The sequence below is a fragment of the Salvelinus namaycush genome, chromosome 13 (assembly GCF_016432855.1).
Source record: "Salvelinus namaycush isolate Seneca chromosome 13, SaNama_1.0, whole genome shotgun sequence".
Classification (NCBI taxonomy): Eukaryota; Metazoa; Chordata; class Actinopteri; order Salmoniformes; family Salmonidae; genus Salvelinus; species Salvelinus namaycush.
In genome coordinates this window covers 21,447,587-21,466,296 of record NC_052319.1, presented here as the reverse complement: position 1 = coordinate 21,466,296, position 18,710 = coordinate 21,447,587, and the positions used below count along the sequence as shown (strand labels likewise).

The window sequence follows — 18,710 nt, the reverse complement described above, 5'->3', positions numbered from 1 at the left end:
GCATGCACTCTATACACTAGGAAAAATACATTTGTCATTTGCTAACAACGCACATAGTAACTAAGTAACTGCTTTAATAAACAGTGCATTATATAACCTACACACCGGATGCACATACATAGCATACAGCACATGCTGATCAAATGACATTTTATTAGTCACATACACATATTTAGCAGATGTTATTGCAGGTGTAGCGAAATGCTTGATAAATAATACCACACCGATGATATGCCCAACGTCGTCATTGCACACTCCCATCTATCTAGTGATAACAGTATATACAGTACACCAAGAGGGTCCTTTGAAGCTCAGATATACATGATCTAGGTTTCCTGGTCATAAACACAAAACAAGGAAACACAAACACAGCCTTGAACAAGGGACCCCCATAGTTCTATTATGAAGTACCAATGGACCTTTTGCACTCAAATAATGGATGAAAAAATGCTGAATGGCAAAAGTCAAGGCCCCTAGTAGAGGGTGAATGGTAAGAGTTTGTCTTTCAGCTTCTTCAGACTATAACTGTCTGTCTAGGTTAGCAGCTAAGTAGAACTGTGTTTTGGGAGGGCTCTCATCTTGGTTGTATTTGTTAGCATCTTCCAGGCGTGTCACATCAATGGGGTGGTGCCTCCTTTTTCAGGAAAGTGGATGAGCCTCTGTAGGGCTAGCCTGGTCATCAGCAGCCCAGCTTATGTCCTTCCAGTCAGTCTGAGTCACTGGCTCTTCTCTGACTCTGTGCTATCGCTGTGATTGATTGGTCTGTGTATTTCTTCAATGCCAGGGCTGACCAACCAGCTCTCTCCATCTTGGCTTGTTATCAGTGTGCTGTCTGAGGTCACCCTCTTGTCTGTCTGTCAGTCTGTTGTAAACAATACCATCGTCTGAGTTGGGAAGGGTGCCTTTTTTATATCTGTCCATGGATGAGATTTAAAAATTATGGATACACACAATGAACAATTACGTGTTGTAATGAAAGTTTTCCATTGATATGTAGTTGGTTTTCTTCTTGACGTCTTTTTTCATCATATGTTTTGTATTTTTATTATAACAATAACTGAATATAACTGTTTGTCTTTCATTTCCTATGGTGATTTGACCAAACCATGTTATACCCTCTTATTTTTTATTTATTTGTTATTGTTTATCTTTTTTGTTTTTGTTTTGTATGTTAACTCTGTATCTGTTGTAAGCTACGGTCATACCAAAAGTCTTTTCACAGACAACCTAAACCTTGTCGTGAAATAAGAAAAACATTTAATAACTGACTTGCGCTAACGTAGGTGTTTAAAATCTAACCTGATGTCCAGCATACTCCAACCCAGCACCACGCCCCAGAGTCCTCCTCCCCCTCACCCCACTCTCCACCCAGTCTCCAACCCCAGCCCCACCCCAGGCCTCACCTCACTAACCACAAACCTGTGTTCTACCGTCTTACTGACAGCCAGGCTGTGTGGTAAAGCTCTTGTTCCTGGTACTCCTCTCTCCTCCTACAACACGCTAGCAAGGAGCCGTATACCCCGGCCCAGCATGAGTCAGGGCTGCAGCAGGGACACATCTAGGGAAAGCAGCCGAGACACCAGCCCTGCTCGGGGCTTCAAGCCTCTTGGTGAGTACCACAACCAACCGGACACCAGGAAGCCTCTTGGAAGCAGCAAGGCCCACTAGTACACACCCCTCAGTCTCTTAGTCCCCCTCCTCTAGACCCCTACTCTCTGTCCCAGCCTCTCTACACCCCAGGACATCTAGATAGTTCTCGAGTGGGATCTTCTAAGGCGTATAGACCTCTCCTTTTGCCTGTTCTGATCTAGTCTGCATGCACTAACCCTCTCAAAGGTTCTGGAATAGAATATCTTCTATCTGTTTTGTTGGGAATGCTCCGAATGTTATCCTATATAAGTACGTTTCTGTGTCTTTGAATGTGTAATAAATTACCACCAAAAGATCACAATCTCTGGATGTTGAAGGATTCGGTTTGAAAAATTTTCTTCAATGATTTATTGATTTATTGTACATATCTCATAATAAATCTAAATCAAGAGGCAGAGAAAAAAGGCAGTGACTACAGTAAACAGTTTACTGTGCATCATCGTATTCAATGTCCATAGCTGACCTGCTTCTCTGCTCTTTCCTGTGTTGCTGTCACATTACAGGAAAGGACACAACTTTGTCACTGCTTTGTCATGTGAGACAGAGGGGGAAAAAGCAACAAAATTGTGTGACAAAGTGGGATGCGTGAGGGATACCCCTCCTACCCTATGACTGTTGTAGATGTGGGCAGCAGGAAGCCTAGCAGTTAGAGCATTGGGCCAGTAACCGAAAGGTTGCTAGTTTGAATCCCCGAGCTGACTAGATTAAATCTGCCCTTGAGCAAGGCACTTAACCCTAATTGCTCCAGGGTCGCCGTGGGATATGCAAAAAAAACACACTTCCATTTCACAACACACACTTGTACATGTGTGAAACAGGACAAATATAAGCACCCCCTGTTTGGCTGGTTGGTCATAGCTATAGTAGCTGAATGCAGCCAGGCGCTGAGCCTTGGTCGTCTACAGAGGACGGTACCTGTCGTGTATGTGTCACTAACGCCGCTGGTGTCACTCACCCGTCCTGTCCCTTGCAGCCTCCCGACGTACCTCCCGCTCTACCAGCGCCTTATCCACGGCTGACCCCCACAGCCAGTCAGGTGACCTGCATGCCCCACCCCTTTCCCCGTCCCCCATATTAGTGACTATGCCAGCATGTGTCCATACATAGTACTGTGAGGGCTGTGCCCACCCTGCTGTGCCCACCCTGAGGCAACATTTATTCCAACTTTTCAAGCTTGTAATGGTCTTTTCTTTTAATTGACAAGATTTTTCATAGTATGTGCTGTGGTCCTCTGCTTCAATATGATGTTTTGTGATTTTATTTTAAAATGCTTGTGTTTCATACTGCGTAATCATGATATCCCCCCCTATATCATTTTCTCCTTGTTATTGACTTTTTGGACGTTGTATAATGTATTTGTACTTTAGTGTATTAAGTATCTCATATCAGATTTGTTTTATTTTCCTGTCTGCAAGTGTCAGTGGGGTTCTTTTTTCTTCATTTTTCATGAGGTGTTTCAACAAGTCATTCTGTGGTGATTTCTTTTGGTGGTTGGTGCCTCTTCATCTTTATTTCAGCATCTTTTTTCATTTATCAGTCAAACCTTTTGGTGTTTTCATTTTCAAGCTTTTTGGTGTTTCAGTTTCAAGCTTTTTGGTGTTTTCATGCCAAACTCTTTAATTTCTTTGCCCTGTAAACACCATCATGTCTTACCTGAGATTTGATTACCGTATTCTGAGGTAAGTCCCTGACATCAATTCCAATGGCTTTCTCCTCTGTTTCCTCTCACCCCTCTCCCCTCTCTCCCCACCCCCAGACCGATTTGGTTTGATCCACCAGGCCCGCATTTCTGCCTCGGTGAACGCCATGAGAGTCCTCAACACTGGCACTGAGGTGGAGGCTGCTGTGGCTGACGCACTGGTAAGGCACCAATCAACTCTTACCGGTTGCCAGTTCTGAAGACATCACTACCGTTTGTCTCAAGATAGAGTGACAGTTAATGGCCGAGGGATTGATGTGGAGCTGTATGCAGTGTTTGGATTTTTGCTGTGGGCCTTATTTAATCTAATTACTCCCAGGAGGTTTTGCCTGTTTTGCATTTGGCAGAAAATAACTGCATTAAGAAGTCAAATGTAATGACATGAAATCATCAAGAGTGCTTGTGTTGGTTTGTGTATGACTATCAGAATATATATGGGGGATAAACTTAGACTGCAAGTAATTCAACATTGCTAATGTGTAGAGAAAACCATTTTAAAATGGCTTCTTTTACTCACCAGCAGGACTGCACTCATGTTTTCCCTTGACAGTTCACCTCTTTTCTTCTTTCCTCATTGGTTTTCTTTAACTTCAGCTATTAGGAGACTCCAGAAATAAGGTAATTGTCCAATTTGTGTACCGTTTGTATGTTCATTCTATTCACTAATCAACAAAGATTGTACATGCAAAATATTATATTATATATATTATATTATTATCACTAAATGTTGCCCTTAGCCTAAAAGCCTAACTGGCAGATTTGATTTATTATTCAATAAAATCTCCCATATTATGATTAACAGTATGCATTCTTATAACATAACTTAATAATCTCATTGCATGTCCATATCAATCATGATAAATCAACAGTTGGAACAAATTGCATGGCAATACCTCATTCATTGCGAATGGCAACCTACTAGAAATTGTGCGTCGTAGCTCATCAAATCCTACATCATGGCTGAGTTTGAGTGACCAAGCTTTTCCTACAGAGTTTTAGTCTGTCTGTCCCACTTTTCTCCTGGTCCTATGACCTATGAACTCACCATTAACCCATCCCTCCCCATTCCCCTCCCAACAGCGGAAGCCTATGAGGCGGCGCTATGAGTCTCCTGGTATCTATTCTGACGATGACGCTAACAGTGATGCGTCCAGCGCCTGCTCGGAACGGTCGTACGGCTCCCGAAACGGAGGTATGTTGTCCTGTGTTACTCAGTTGATATGAACGTGGCACTAGCAGCACAAAGGTAGTAGGTTTGATTCCCACTAGATGTACATATGCTAAAATGTACGTACTCACGTTGGATTAAAGCGTCTGCTAAATTGTATAAATGATTGTCATTATCTAGGTATCCCTCACTACCTGCGTCAGACAGAGGATGTGGCAGAGGTACTCAACCACTGTGCCAGCTCCAACTGGTCTGAGAGGAAGGAGGGACTGCTGGGACTGCAGAACCTGCTGAAGAGTCAAAGAATACTCAGGTCAGCCCAGGGCAGGGGGGTGGACCTTATACAAAGGAATCTATAAGGATAAAGTAATGGTTTGTGTTTCTAATGTAGAATTTGGAGAAGGTATATTTTCTGTTTAGAGTGTTGTGCCTGCTGTGTTTGTTCATATTTCATGGTCATTTCCTTTTTGAAAATGTCCAACTTTTGAAGAGGCGATTATGTCAAGGGTCCTGCGATCGGTTTCGTTTTATAGCTTTCCTTAATTGGGGGAGAAATGACTTTGTGAGCAGCCTGCAGGTATAAAGCCGCCTGTCAGATTGTGCAGTTAAAGATGAATTTCAGACAAAGCAGTTTCACTGTCGGCTCTCTTAGTTTCCCTGTCAGGCCTCCAGCATTCTGTATCCTGAAGGAGGCGCTTTACGTCAAGCCTCTCTGATGTCTGTGTGGGCCTCTGTTTATTCATGTGTGCCGGCGGATGCTGTTGTGTGTTGCAGCCGGGTGGAGCTGAAGAGACTCTGTGAAATCTTCACCAGAATGTTTGCAGATCCACACAGCAAGGTAGGTGACAGGATGTTCAGCTGTTTGAACATTTCATATCAATACAATGATACTCACTCATAACTTTTACTTTTGAAATTCAAAAACCCATTGCTTAGCAGGGATTTGTCTGAAAACTAATTGAGTGTGTTTTGTTGCATGGCCTGCTTTGGTGTGGATTTTAACAACAGAGAGTAAGTGTGTGTTTTTATTCTCAGTTTTCTACTATACAGACACTTATTGCCTGTGCTGTTACTTATAAAGATGATATGTTGTCAGTTGTTGATGGTAGCTGTGTGTGTGTGTGTGTGTGTGTGTGTGTGTGTGTGTGTGTGTGTGTGTGTGTGTGTGTGTGTGTGTGTGTGTGTGTGTGTGTGTGTGTGTGTTCCTCAGGTGTTCAGTATGTTTCTAGAGACTCTGGTAGACTTTATCCTGGTGCACAGAGAGGACCTGCAGGACTGGCTGTTCGTCCTGCTCACCCAGCTACTGAAGAAGATGGGTGCTGACCTGCTGGGGTCTGTCCAGGCCAAGGTTCAGAAGGCTCTGGACATCACCAGGTATGGACCTCTAAATCCCCCCTCCAATAACATCTCAAACCATTTTTACACTATCATGCCGACCCAAACCAAACTGTGTTGACTTGGATATTTTCTTTTTACAGTCCTTTTCAGCACTGTTCTAGCGACTATGGTGGATTTGTAACTAGCCCAGCTCATTACAGTTGTTTTTGGCTCAGTCGTGTGAAAATACAATTTTGAGTGTAATTTCGCTCATTTAATTTAGTAACTAATATTGTTTTGTTCTTCTCAGGGAGTCTTTTCCGTTTGAGCAGCAGTTTAACATCCTGATGAGGTTCATTGTGGATCAGACACAGACACCCAACCTCAAGGTACAGTATGCAGAGAAGGTCCATAACTAGATCATTCTGTTTGTTTTGAGGGTTGGCTCTGGGTCTAACAATTTAAGATTTCATATGCCAGTAACTACAGTACAATGGTGATATTGTCAAACATTTTAAAAGTAAACTTGCTAAATGCCTGTGTGTATGGTGAAGCTAAACCATGTGTGTATCGTGAAGCTAAACCATGTGTGTGTCGTGAAGCTAAACCATGTGTGTATCGTGAAGCTAAACCATGTGTGTATGGTGAAGCTAAACCATGTGTGTATGGTGAAGCTAAACCATGTGTGTATGGTGAAGCTAAACCATGTGTGTGTCGTGAAGCTAAACCATGTGTGTGTCGTGAAGCTAAACCATGTGTGTATGGTGAAGCTAAACCATGTGTGTGTCGTGAAGCTAAACCATGTGTGTATGGTGAAGCTAAACCATGTGTGTATGGTGAAGCTAAACCATGTGTGTGTCGTGAAGCTAAACCATGTGTGTGTCGTGAAGCTAAACCATGTGTGTGTCGTGAAGCTAAACCATGTGTGTGTCGTGAAGCTAAACCATGTGTGTGTCGTGAAGCTAAACCATGTGTGTGTCGTGAAGCTAAACCATGTGTGTATGGTGAAGCTAAACCATGTGTGTGTCGTGAAGCTAAACCATGTGTGTGTCGTGAAGCTAAACCATGTGTGTGTCGTGAAGCTAAACCATGTGTGTGTCGTGAAGCTAAACCATGTGTGTGTCGTGAAGCTAAACCATGTGTGTGTCGTGAAGCTAAACCATGTGTGTATCGTGAAGCTAAACCATGTGTGTATCGTGAAGCTAAACCATGTGTGTATCGTGAAGCTAAACCATGTGTGTATGGTGAAGCTAAACCATGTGTGTATCGTGAAGCTAAACCATGTGTGTATGGTGAAGCTAAACCATGTGTGTTGTGAAGCTAAACCATGTGTGTATCGTGAAGCTAAACCATGTGTGTATCGTGAAGCTAAACCATGTGTGTATGGTGAAGCTAAACCATGTGTGTATGGTGAAGCTAAACCATGTGTGTATGGTGAAGCTAAACCATGTGTGTATGGTGAAGCTAAACCATGTGTGTATGGTGAAGCTAAACCATGTGTGTATGGTGAAGCTAAACCATGTGTGTATCGTGAAGCTAAACCATGTGTGTATCGTGAAGCTAAACCATGTGTGTATGGTGAAGCTAAACCATGTGTGTGTCGTGAAGCTAAACCATGTGTGTGTCGTGAAGCTAAACCATGTGTGTATGGTGAAGCTAAACCATGTGTGTGTCGTGAAGCTAAACCATGTGTGTGTCGTGAAGCTAAACCATGTGTGTGTCGTGAAGCTAAACCATGTGTGTGTCGTGAAGCTAAACCATGTGTGTGTCGTGAAGCTAAACCATGTGTGTATGGTGAAGCTAAACCATGTGTGTGTCGTGAAGCTAAACCATGTGTGTGTCGTGAAGCTAAACCATGTGTGTGTCGTGAAGCTAAACCATGTGTGTGTCGTGAAGCTAAACCATGTGTGTGTTGTGAAGCTAAACCATGTGTGTATGGTGAAGCTAAACCATGTGTGTGTTGTGAAGCTAAACCATGTGTGTGTCGTGAAGCTAAACCATGTGTGTATGGTGAAGCTAAACCATGTGTGTGTTGTGAAGCTAAACCATGTGTGTGTTGTGAAGCTAAACCATGTGTGTGTCGTGAAGCTAAACCATGTGTGTGTCGTGAAGCTAAACCATGTGTGTGTCGTGAAGCTAAACCATGTGTGTATGGTGAAGCTAAACCATGTGTGTGTTGTGAAGCTAAACCATGTGTGTGTCGTGAAGCTAAACCATGTGTGTATGGTGAAGCTAAACCATGTGTGTGTCGTGAAGCTAAACCATGTGTGTGTCGTGAAGCTAAACCATGTGTGTGTCGTGAAGCTAAACCATGTGTGTGTCGTGAAGCTAAACCATGTGTGTGTCGTGAAGCTAAACCATGTGTGTGTCGTGAAGCTAAACCATGTGTGTGTCGTGAAGCTAAACCATGTGTGTATGGTGAAGCTAAACCATGTGTGTATGGTGAAGCTAAACCATGTGTGTGTCGTGAAGCTAAACCATGTGTGTATGGTGAAGCTAAACCATGTGTGTATGGTGAAGCTAAACCATGTGTGTGTCGTGAAGCTAAACCATGTGTGTGTTGTGAAGCTAAACCATGTGTGTGTGGTGAAGCTAAACCATGTGTGTGTGGTGAAGCTAAACCATGTGTGTGTCGTGAAGCTAAACCATGTGTGTATGGTGAAGCTAAACCATGTGTGTGTCGTGAAGCTAAACCATGTGTGTGTCGTGAAGCTAAACCATGTGTGTATGGTGAAGCTAAACCATGTGTGTATCGTGAAGCTAAACCATGTGTGTGTCGTGAAGCTAAACCATGTGTGTGTCGTGAAGCTAAACCATGTGTGTGTCGTGAAGCTAAACCATGTGTGTATCGTGAAGCTAAACCATGTGTGTGTCGTGAAGCTAAACCATGTGTGTGTCGTGAAGCTAAACCATGTGTGTGTCGTGAAGCTAAACCATGTGTGTATGGTGAAGCTAAACCATGTGTGTGTCGTGAAGCTAAACCATGTGTGTGTCGTGAAGCTAAACCATGTGTGTGTTGTGAAGCTAAACCATGTGTGTATGGTGAAGCTAAACCATGTGTGTATCACACAGGTGAAGGTGGCCATCCTGAAGTACATAGAGTCACTGGGAAGACAGATGGATCCTACAGACTTTGTCAACTCCAGTGAAACGCGACTGGCTGTATCTCGCATCATTACGTGGACCACAGAACCCAAGAGCTCTGACGTCAGGAAGGTATGTCTCAGTGGGAAGTAGGAACTACTACTTACTGTAGGTATCTGCTGCAGTAGGTGCTGTAGTCCCTATGGTCTGCTCTATAAGGACTAGCTGAACCACATGCTGTCCAGGCAGAAAGCCATGCGAATACTGCACTGCTAATAGTACAGCAGCTGGATTAGCCTACTTCCTCAAACAAATTCAGCTTGAACTGTTTTTTATGATATATTCACTTGGATTAAGTGTGTTATCATTTGTTGATAAATCTTAACAAACTCAGAACCCATCCTTTTAGAGGAATTGCATTGAATAGTTTTTCAATGTTATCGATATTAAGATCTAGTTATGTACTGTAGCTATCGATCCAGTGGGTTTTACCTCCTTTGTTTGTATTTGTTGATGTTCTAAGCGGTTGTCAATGATGCCATGTGCCACCAGGAATGAGCTTGGGTTAGCAGACACTATCTCCCTGTGCTGAGGCAGGACGTGTATACTCTTGGGTTAGCAGACACTATCTCCCTGTGCTGAGGCAGGACGTGTATATTCTTGGGTTGTTTGTTTTTCCACTACTAGTTCCAAATGAAGTCCTCAACTAGCTAGTGTTTAAACACAAGGCGTATCTCACGCAGTAGGGTACTAAAAACAGGTAGACTCAAAATGACCTTTGATGGTGGGGGAAAGATTTTTTTTTTAATGCTTTTTATTGTTTTATAATAGAACCAAATTTGATATACCTCAACTGCATCCCACAGGAGAACCCGGCTTACAGCTATAACCATGTCTAGGTTTATAGTAGTGTACTACTATAAACATCTGCTTTCCTTTGTCAAAACTACAATACCCATAATTCTACCCCCCTGCCACTGTGCCCCAGACCCTTCATAACTGGGTGGTGGAGGAGCTATCAGGCAGGTCCGGTACGGCAGCCTTACTGTCCCAGCAGGCCGGGGAGGGGCACCTGGAAGAGAGGTGTAAGCAGGTAGTGGCTCATCAACCAATCACTGTCCAATGCCAAGCACGCTCCGCCCGCCGAGCCGCACCGACACCAAACTGCCTCAACGAGTGGGAAACGATCTCAAGTGTGGCCTCTCCACCTCACCTTTACCCTCTCTAGCCCTTTCTATTGCTCGCTCTAACCTGCAATAGCTATGCCTTGCTATTTTGATTGTGGATAAATGGACTGGTTTGAGAGTGAAAATACTTTTGTTGGCCAACAAAACACTAAACAGTATTTATGTAAGGACTGTGAGAATGGATTGTTGCTTTGTTTTTTGAAGTGAGAGTTCTACCGGCCGATGTCATTGCTAAATAACCACGTGAAAACTTGACTGGTGTTTTTCCTCTTCTGTTCTCTGTGCCGAACACATTTGTCTGTTCTGAACCACATTAACACCCTGCCCATATGCATGCTAACATGGTCGTTTGTAGTAGAAGGAATCACTTGATTTAACATTGTGCTTATTAAGGGAATGTCTCAGTGCTTGTTGGAAGCAATATCTGACCTGCTAGAAGCATGATGTCTCTTACCGCAAACATATAATGGACTCTATTACAGCGATAGTTGCAAAAACGTGTTTGATAAAGTGACCAATGGTTTCTCAGTACTGTTTTAGTCAGTATATAACACTACTCACTGTGTACCTCCAAGCCTTCCACTGGTAGGGATACCTGACAACAGACATAGCTCTTAGTGGAGCAAAGGGCTTCTCTGTAGGAATACATAAATACATAACCCACTATTGACTATTATGTCTGTACCCTACTTCCCAGAGGAAGCCCACCTAACACAATGTTTACTGTACCTATCCCCTCTGCTCCCTACTGTATGTACCTATCCCCTCTGCTCCCTACTGTATGTACCTATCCCCTTTGCTCCCTACTGTATGTACCTATCCCCTCTGCTCCCTACTGTATGTACCTATCCCCTCTGCTCCCTACTGTATGTACCTATCCCCTCTGCTCCCTACTGTATGTACCTATCCCCTTTGCTCCCTACTGTATGTACCTATCCCCTGTGCTCCCTACTGTATGTACCTATCCCCTCTGCTCCCTACTGTATGTACCTATCCCCTCTGCTCCCTACTGTATGTACCTATCCCCTCTGCTCCCTACTGTATGTACCTATCCCCTCTGCTCCCTACTGTATGTACCTATCCCCTCTGCTCCCTACTGTATGTACCTATCCCCTCTGCCCCCCAGGTAGTCCATAACCCCACTATTGACTACTGTATGTCCCTCTGTCCTCTGCCCCCCAGGCGGCACAGGTGGTGCTGATCTCTCTGTTTGAGCTGAACACCCCGGAGTTCACCATGCTGCTGGGAGCCCTGCCCAAGACCTTCCAGGACGGGGCCACCAAGCTGCTCCACAACCACCTCAAGAACTCCAGCAACACCAGCAGCGTGGTAAAGGAATACAACCAGGAATATAAGATGTGTTTACACTAGCAGCCATGTCAATTTTGGTGGGGTGATTTGAAAGATTGAGCTTTTGAACCTATTTCTGAGGTATATTAGTTAATTCACTTGTATGCAATCCAATGGTTTCATTCCATTTGGTCATGATCTTCGATTATTACGTTTTGTAAGTCATGAACTTGTTTTTCTCTTTCTATTTCTCAGAGTTCTCCCAGCAACACTATTGGGCGGACCCCACCCCGCCACACCCCCAGCCGGACCAGCCCCCTCACCTCTCCGACCAACTGCTCCCACGGTGGGCTGTCTCCGAGGTACGTACCTCCCTTTTCTCAGACCTTTATCTACAGGGATAGTGTCATTGTGTCTCCTAATGCATGGCTAAACCACGGAGCGCTGGTTGATGGCTTGTTCTTCTTCACCATGCATTCTAATACTCTTCCCTTGTTAATGCATGCCGACCTCTAACCTCAACTCAGATCAGACTAGTTTCTTTTTCTCTTTTCTCCTCCCTCTGCTGCACTCTTCCCTTCTTCTTTCTCTCTTTTTCCTTCTTTCTCTCTTCTCTGTGTGTGTGATCCCTTGTGTTGTTGCCCCCACCTTGCCCCGTTCTCTCCCTCCTCCTTCTGTCCGTCCTTCCCTCGTGGCCGTGCTGTGCTGTGGCCACAGTCGGTTGTGGGGTGGGTGTTGGAGTGGCGATGGGCTGTCTAAGCACCCCCCTCCCCCTCATCCTCCTCCGCCTCCCTCCACCCCCTCTGGCCCCGCCCTCAGGGTCCTCCGCAGAGCGTACTCTCCCAGGTAACACTCCTAGGGGGCAGGGCCTCAGGGCCCCAGGAGGGGCGGGACTGGAAGTCCTCCAAATTTCGCTCGACCAATAGGGATTCCTTGGGATTCAAGTCTCATGTTGCATTATGGCATCCAGTCTTCTCTGGATAGTTATCTCTCCCTTCTTAGTTATAGCATCACGCCAATCATCGATGGTCAGAGCTGCATCCAAAATACATATTTTACCTACAGCAATGAATATGAGCCCTTGCATGGTATAAGACTAATACAACTAGTCTCTTCGTGTGAGTATTTGTCTCTGTGTTTGTTTTTGTCCTTACCACCCTGTATATAACCCCTCACCCCTGTCGTCCTCTGTCTCAGTATGTTGGAGTATGACACAGAGAACATGAACTCTGATGAGATCTACAGCTCCCTGCGAGGGGTCACAGAGGCCATCCAGAGTTTCAGCTATCGCAGCCAGGAGGACCTCAACGAACCAAGAGGGAAGAGGGACGATGCTGTGAGTCATTACCTCAGCTCTGGAAATTAAACTGACTGACTGACACTGATGTTGGAGAAGGAAAGGGACATCAACGAGAAGCACATTACAAAATAGCTAATTGTTAAATCAAGTGTAGATTTAGGCTAATCTGTTGCTTCCTGTTTCTTCCTCCCTGGTTATCATAGCCATTTTCACATGCATGAGTAACAATCAATCACGTTAATCTATAAAGCTCTTTTTACATCAAAAGTTGTCATCTTTAAGACATCAAAACTGACTACAACTATGTTTCTTTTCTATCTCTCTCTTCAGGTGGGGCGTGAAGGTGTGGCGTCCTCCCCAGGCTCAGATGCCCGTTTGGGGCTGGATGTGGTGGAGGGTGGGCGTACGGCCTTGGATAACAAGACCTCCCTCCTCAACACTCCGTCTCCCCGCTCCTTCTCCGGGCCGCGGGCCAGGGAGTTCGCCCCCTACGGGTATGGGGACACCATCACCTCATCCTACGACAAGAGTGCCCTAAAGGAGGCCGTGTTCGACGATGACGTGGAACAGTTCAGAGACTGTGAGTCACCTTTGACCTCTGCTTGACCCTTAACCCTGTGACGCCACCTCCATGTTGACCAACTCTGATCCATCCTGTAATGTCATGACATGATGGTGGGGCGTCTTCAGGTTTTGGCAACACAAAGAAAGAATAGGTTTGGCCCATTCTAGTGTTACATGGTGGCTGATGAAAAACATTGGGAATAGGATAGCCCTCTATCAGTGAATAGTGAGTCTGCTGGCTATAGTCAGTCCTCCCTCCTGATTGTCTACCTTCCTCCTCACCCCCTCCCTCCCTCCCACTACAGGCCGTCGGCAGGACGGCAGTGGTGAAAACAAGATGGTGCTGCCTAAGGGCTTTGCTCCTGGTAAAGACTCACTACTCTATGACTGTTGTTTTTTTTCTTTCTAAAGTGTTTCATTGCTGTTTCCATTGCCATCCATTTCAATGTCTTGAGTGATTCCCTGTCACTTTTGCTGTGTTCATGGGGATACTAGCTCGCTAAGTATGCCTGAGGGGTGTATGGGCCATACCACTCACCCAGTGCTCCCCTCTGTCCTCCTCAGGCTCCCAGGACCACTCAGACCTTGTGGCAGATCTTCTGAAGGAGCTGTCCAATCACAATGAGCGTGTGGATGAGCGTAAGGGGGCCTTGGTGGAGCTGCTGAAGATCACACGAGAGGACAGCCTGGCCGTGTGGGACGAACACTTCAAGACCATCCTCCTACTGCTTCTGGAGACACTGGGGGATAAAGACGTAGGGATCCTATACTCCTGCAGCTCTGATTATGCAGATCACTGCTATTTCAAAGGTTTTACTTGCAATGATTGTGATTGTGTCAAACACATGCATACAGAATAACTAGACAGCAGCTTTACTACCAAATAGCTTGTTTATTAAGCTGCTAACTTGAAAGCCTTGCTACGGGTTAAAGGTTTTGGTTTGGCTGTGGGTGTGGGTGTGTGTGGTGGACATGCATGATTCCAGGAGGGCTGTACAGTATGTGTATATTTGGAGGTTTAATGGACACTCATTCTTCCTCTTCCCTTCATATAGCACACCATCCGGGCCCTGGCTCTGCGGGTACTGAAGGAGATCCTGAGAAACCAACCGGCCCGCTTCAAGAACTATGCTGAACTCACCATCATGAAGACCCTGGAGGCACACAAAGACTCCCACAAGGAGGTACAACTCCTTTTATTCTTTACATTATTGCTCTATAGCCTTTTACACAATAGGCATCTGAAAAAGCAAGGGTGTCCCCCCATGCCTCGGTACTAGGACCTGTCCTGTTCTCTCTGTACACACCATATACAAAGGCATTATGAGTGATCTCTTCCCTCTCTGTCCAGGTGGTGCGGGCAGCGGAGGAGGCTGCCTCCACCCTAGCCGGCTCCATCCACCCAGAGCAGTGTATCAAGGTGCTGTGTCCTATCGTCCAGACGGCTGACTACCCCATCAACCTGGCTGCCATCAAGATGCAGACCAAGGTGATAGAACGCATCACCAAGGAGTCCCTCCACCAGCTGCTGCCTGATATCATACCAGGACTACTGCAGGTGAGAATCTAGTCCTGTTTGGCATTATGAGTGTTTGGTAAGAGTGTGGCCCAGTGCTGTCAAAACTGTGATTTTATATATATTGCCACACTGTGGTTGTAATAATACTGTCAAATTATGATAATTACCTTTTAGTGTAAGAGCTGTTTGAAAATACTCCCTGAAATTTCAGGCTGTTTTGGTGCGATGGAATTTTTACCTACCAGGTGGTAAATTAGTTAATAGACAAATAAGAGAGTTTCAAACCTCTCTGCAATAACAGCTAGTTTTCCCCTCCCCACTCAGACCACTTCCAGACAGTCCTAGTTAAATTCTTGCTTGAGAAATTGCTCTTTGCTAAGAAGCTATTTTAGTTTCTTTTTGACCATTTTAATAGAAAACAATCTCAGTAAGGTACTTAATTGTTACCCAGAAATGATTTGATATTGAGATAAAAACGGCTGAATTGGACCTTCTACACCAAGGTTGTGGGTTCAATTTCAGCATGGATCAATGAAGTGTGTCCCAAGTGCCATATATTATTATATTGTATCGAATGCGGGACTAGTGGAGGCGGCATTGCGGGAGGAAAAGTAGAAACATCCTGACAGTATCTGCACCGTATCTGTTCATGTTGATATTTGGACTATGGGAACAGTTATTTGTACCTGGAAATGTAGGTGTGGAGTTGTGTATGGAGTGGTGGACAGACAGCAAATGCCTCAATCATATTATGACTGCATAGTAAAATAAGTGTTTCTCTGTTTTCTTAGATCTAAATTAGTTTTAGTTCTGCAGATGACTTTGTTAAGAACTGTGAATGCAGGATTAGGGAAAGGAGGCATTGAAAGAAAATCTAGAGAAATCCTTGGCAGTTTCTAGGCCTATACCATATTTGTTCATGTTCATATTTGGACAGTGGGAACAGTTTGCCTTATTTATATATGGAAATGTTTGCCTGTACTCGATCCCTGAGCACACACATCTGCCACTGCTCCCACATTCCCAATGACTCGGTGTGTGTACTGTACGTGTGTGTGTTCACTGATTGCTGCTTGTGAATGTGTGTGTGCACTCTTGTTTCTCTGTCTGTATTTCCTTCTGGCAGCCAGTCCATTAATACTGATCGTCGTAAATCTGTTCCCAGGGCTATGACAACACGGAGAGTAGTGTTCGCAAGGCCAGTGTGTTCTGTCTGGTGGCCATCTACTCCGTGATTGGAGAAGAGCTCAAACCACACCTGCAGCTACTCACAGGCAGCAAGGTACACTACCCACCACTATCATGTTCTCGATCAGCATCTCAAAGTCCTGACTGACAGACACACACACACTACACCACACACCAGTGTTCATTTTGGCAGCTATTTTAGATTTAGGTTTTGTCTTAGTCACATTTGAGTAATTTCATCATTCTTAGTTTGTTATTATCAGTCGAGTAAAACTGGATAATTTTTGTCATATTTTAGTCAATGCATTTTCCATTAAATAATTCATTTTTACCTCTAACTTCCATCATGTGCATATTCAGCCTTATCCAACTAGGCCTACTAGTATACATACCCTGCAATTAGGTGGCAAAATTGCTATTGTGGCATAGCCATGATTAGCAATACTACAAAGCCTTGATTACAGGTTAAACAATTTACAGCTAAGATTTTCTCCCCAGCATAACCATTGGAAGGGGGTAAATAGTGAGTCGATTGAAAAGGGGAGAATCTAAGATATATTTTATTTTTATTTTACATTTATTTAACTAGGCAAGTCAGTTAAGAACAAATTCTTATTTTCAGTAACGGCCTAGGAACAGTGGGTCAACTGCCTTGTTCAGGGGCAGAACGACAGATTTTTACCATGTCAGCTTGGGGATTCCATCTTGCAAACTTTCGGTTACTAGTCCAACGCGCTAACCACTAGGCTACCTGCCGCCCCATATATACACTACCGTTCAAAAGTTTGGAGTCACTTAGAAATGTCCTTGTTTTTGAAAGAAATTCGCTTTTTTTTTGTCCATTAAAATAACATCAGATTGATCAGAAATACAGTGTAGACATTGTTAATATTTTTTGTCAATTGGACAACGCTCTGCGGAAATTTGCAACACAAACTATTTATTTATTTATTTTAGGTCTATATTTATTTTGTTTGCAACTATAGTTTAAGTGTTTTCTATTTACCTTTTTTAGATTTTATACAGTCATATTTTATATTTTGTTAAATGCTTAATTGAAAATTTGCACAATGGTTCTAAATAAAAGGATAAATAATCAAATATGAGTAAGTACCTTTTATTTGTTGAGTATAATTCAAAATGTAATAAGAAATAGGCCTTTACATGTGCTCATTTTATATTTGAATTTACAGAAAATGTGCTATATCGTGATATGTATCATTATCGGGATATGAAATTACCTATATCTGGATATGAGATTTTGACCATATCGCCCAGCCGTGGTGTTACTTGCCTCAAAGCGAACATAGAAGTAATTTAGCTCGTCTGGTATGCTCGTGTCACTGGACAGCTCTCAGTTGTGCAATAGTTTGCAAGCCATGCCACATCCGACGAGCGTCGGAGCCGGTCTAGTACAATTAGATCTTAGTCCTGTATTGATGCTTTGCCTGTTTGATGGTTTGTCTGAGGGCGTTGCGGGATTTCTTATAGGCTTCCGGGTAGAGTCCCGCTCCTTGAAAGCAGCAGCTCTACCCTTTAGCTCAGTGCGGATGTTGCCTGTAATCCATGGCTTCTAGTTGGGGTGTTTAGTCCAAGAGTCCTTAGCTTAGTGATGAGCTTTGAGGGCGCTATGGTGTTGAACACTGAGCTGTACTCAATGAACAGCATTCTCACGTAGGTGTTCCTTTTGTCCAGGTGTGAAAGGGCAGTGTAGAGTGCAATAGAGATTTCTGTGGGGACGACGTCATCGATGCACTTATTGATGAAGCCAGTGACTGATGTGGTGTACTCCTCAATGCCATTGGAAGAATCCCAGAACATATTTCAGTCTGTGCTAGCAAAACAGTCCTGTAGCGTAGCATCTGCTTCATCTGAACACTTTTTTATTGACCGAGTCACTGGTGTTTCCTGCTTTAATTTTTGCTTGTAAGCAGGAATCAGGAGGATAGAATTATGAGCAGATTTGCCAACTGGAGGGCGAAGGAGAGCTTTGTTCGCGTCTCTGTGTGTGAAGTAAAGGTGGTCTTGCGTTTTTTTCCCTCTGGTTGCACATTTAACATGCTGGGAGAAATTAGGTATAACAGATTTAAGTTTCCTTGCATTAAAGTCCCTGGCCACTAGGAGCGCTGCCTCTGAATGAGCATTTTCCTGTTTGCTTATGGCGGTATACAGCTCATTGAGTGCGGTCTTAGTGCCAACATTGGTCTGTAGTTCGCCTCTGGTTTCAACTAGTTTGCTCTATGGTGTGTCGTTGAGAGGGTCATTTTTGCCCCACTTTCCATCTGCGGGGGCCCGTGTCCTTGGGTTGCATAAGGGTACAGGACTGGAGTTTGTCAGGGTTGTACTCATTAGGGAACACTGTAGTAAAATGTTGTGCAAAGGAAACATTTAATTAGTGTTTAATTACTAATTAAATACCTGGTATTGGAATTTCAGTTTACTTCCGAATTGACAGTGCCATTATTAGTTCTCTTACCACTTCTCCTTGCTCTACCATGATAATAACTATGTTTTAACATATAATATAACATTCTTCTTGCAGATGAAGCTGCTGAACTTGTACATCAAGAGGGCCCAGACGACCAACAGCAACAGCAGCAGTTCCTCGGATGTGTCCTCACACAGCTAGCTGTAGGAGGGATCTGCCTGTCTGTACTTTGCATCTAAATGAGGGGATATAGGGTGTGTCCTAAATGGCATCCTATTCCCTATATAGGCCACTACGTTTGGGCTCTGGTCAAAAG

General features: G+C 44.1%; 1 protein-coding gene across 1 annotated transcript in view; it reads left to right on the top strand.

Moving 5' to 3' along the window:
* The window catches only part of LOC120058323 (CLIP-associating protein 1-like), an 86,395-nt gene extending 67,685 nt beyond the window's left edge, over window positions 1–18,710 (top strand). Inside the window, exons 21-39 of the mRNA XM_039006905.1 lie at window positions 1,505–1,609; window positions 3,407–3,510; window positions 3,944–3,967; window positions 4,430–4,541; window positions 4,698–4,830; window positions 5,292–5,355; window positions 5,526–5,528; window positions 5,728–5,891; window positions 6,145–6,223; window positions 8,907–9,050; window positions 11,288–11,434; window positions 11,651–11,757; window positions 12,593–12,731; window positions 13,026–13,275; window positions 13,824–14,014; window positions 14,315–14,443; window positions 14,611–14,817; window positions 15,944–16,060; window positions 18,509–18,710. Coding sequence (XP_038862833.1) covers window positions 1,505–1,609; window positions 3,407–3,510; window positions 3,944–3,967; window positions 4,430–4,541; window positions 4,698–4,830; window positions 5,292–5,355; window positions 5,526–5,528; window positions 5,728–5,891; window positions 6,145–6,223; window positions 8,907–9,050; window positions 11,288–11,434; window positions 11,651–11,757; window positions 12,593–12,731; window positions 13,026–13,275; window positions 13,824–14,014; window positions 14,315–14,443; window positions 14,611–14,817; window positions 15,944–16,060; window positions 18,509–18,595 — 2,306 coding nt within the window. The 3' untranslated portion in view covers window positions 18,596–18,710. The remainder of the gene's footprint in view (window positions 1–1,504; window positions 1,610–3,406; window positions 3,511–3,943; window positions 3,968–4,429; window positions 4,542–4,697; window positions 4,831–5,291; window positions 5,356–5,525; window positions 5,529–5,727; window positions 5,892–6,144; window positions 6,224–8,906; window positions 9,051–11,287; window positions 11,435–11,650; window positions 11,758–12,592; window positions 12,732–13,025; window positions 13,276–13,823; window positions 14,015–14,314; window positions 14,444–14,610; window positions 14,818–15,943; window positions 16,061–18,508) is intronic.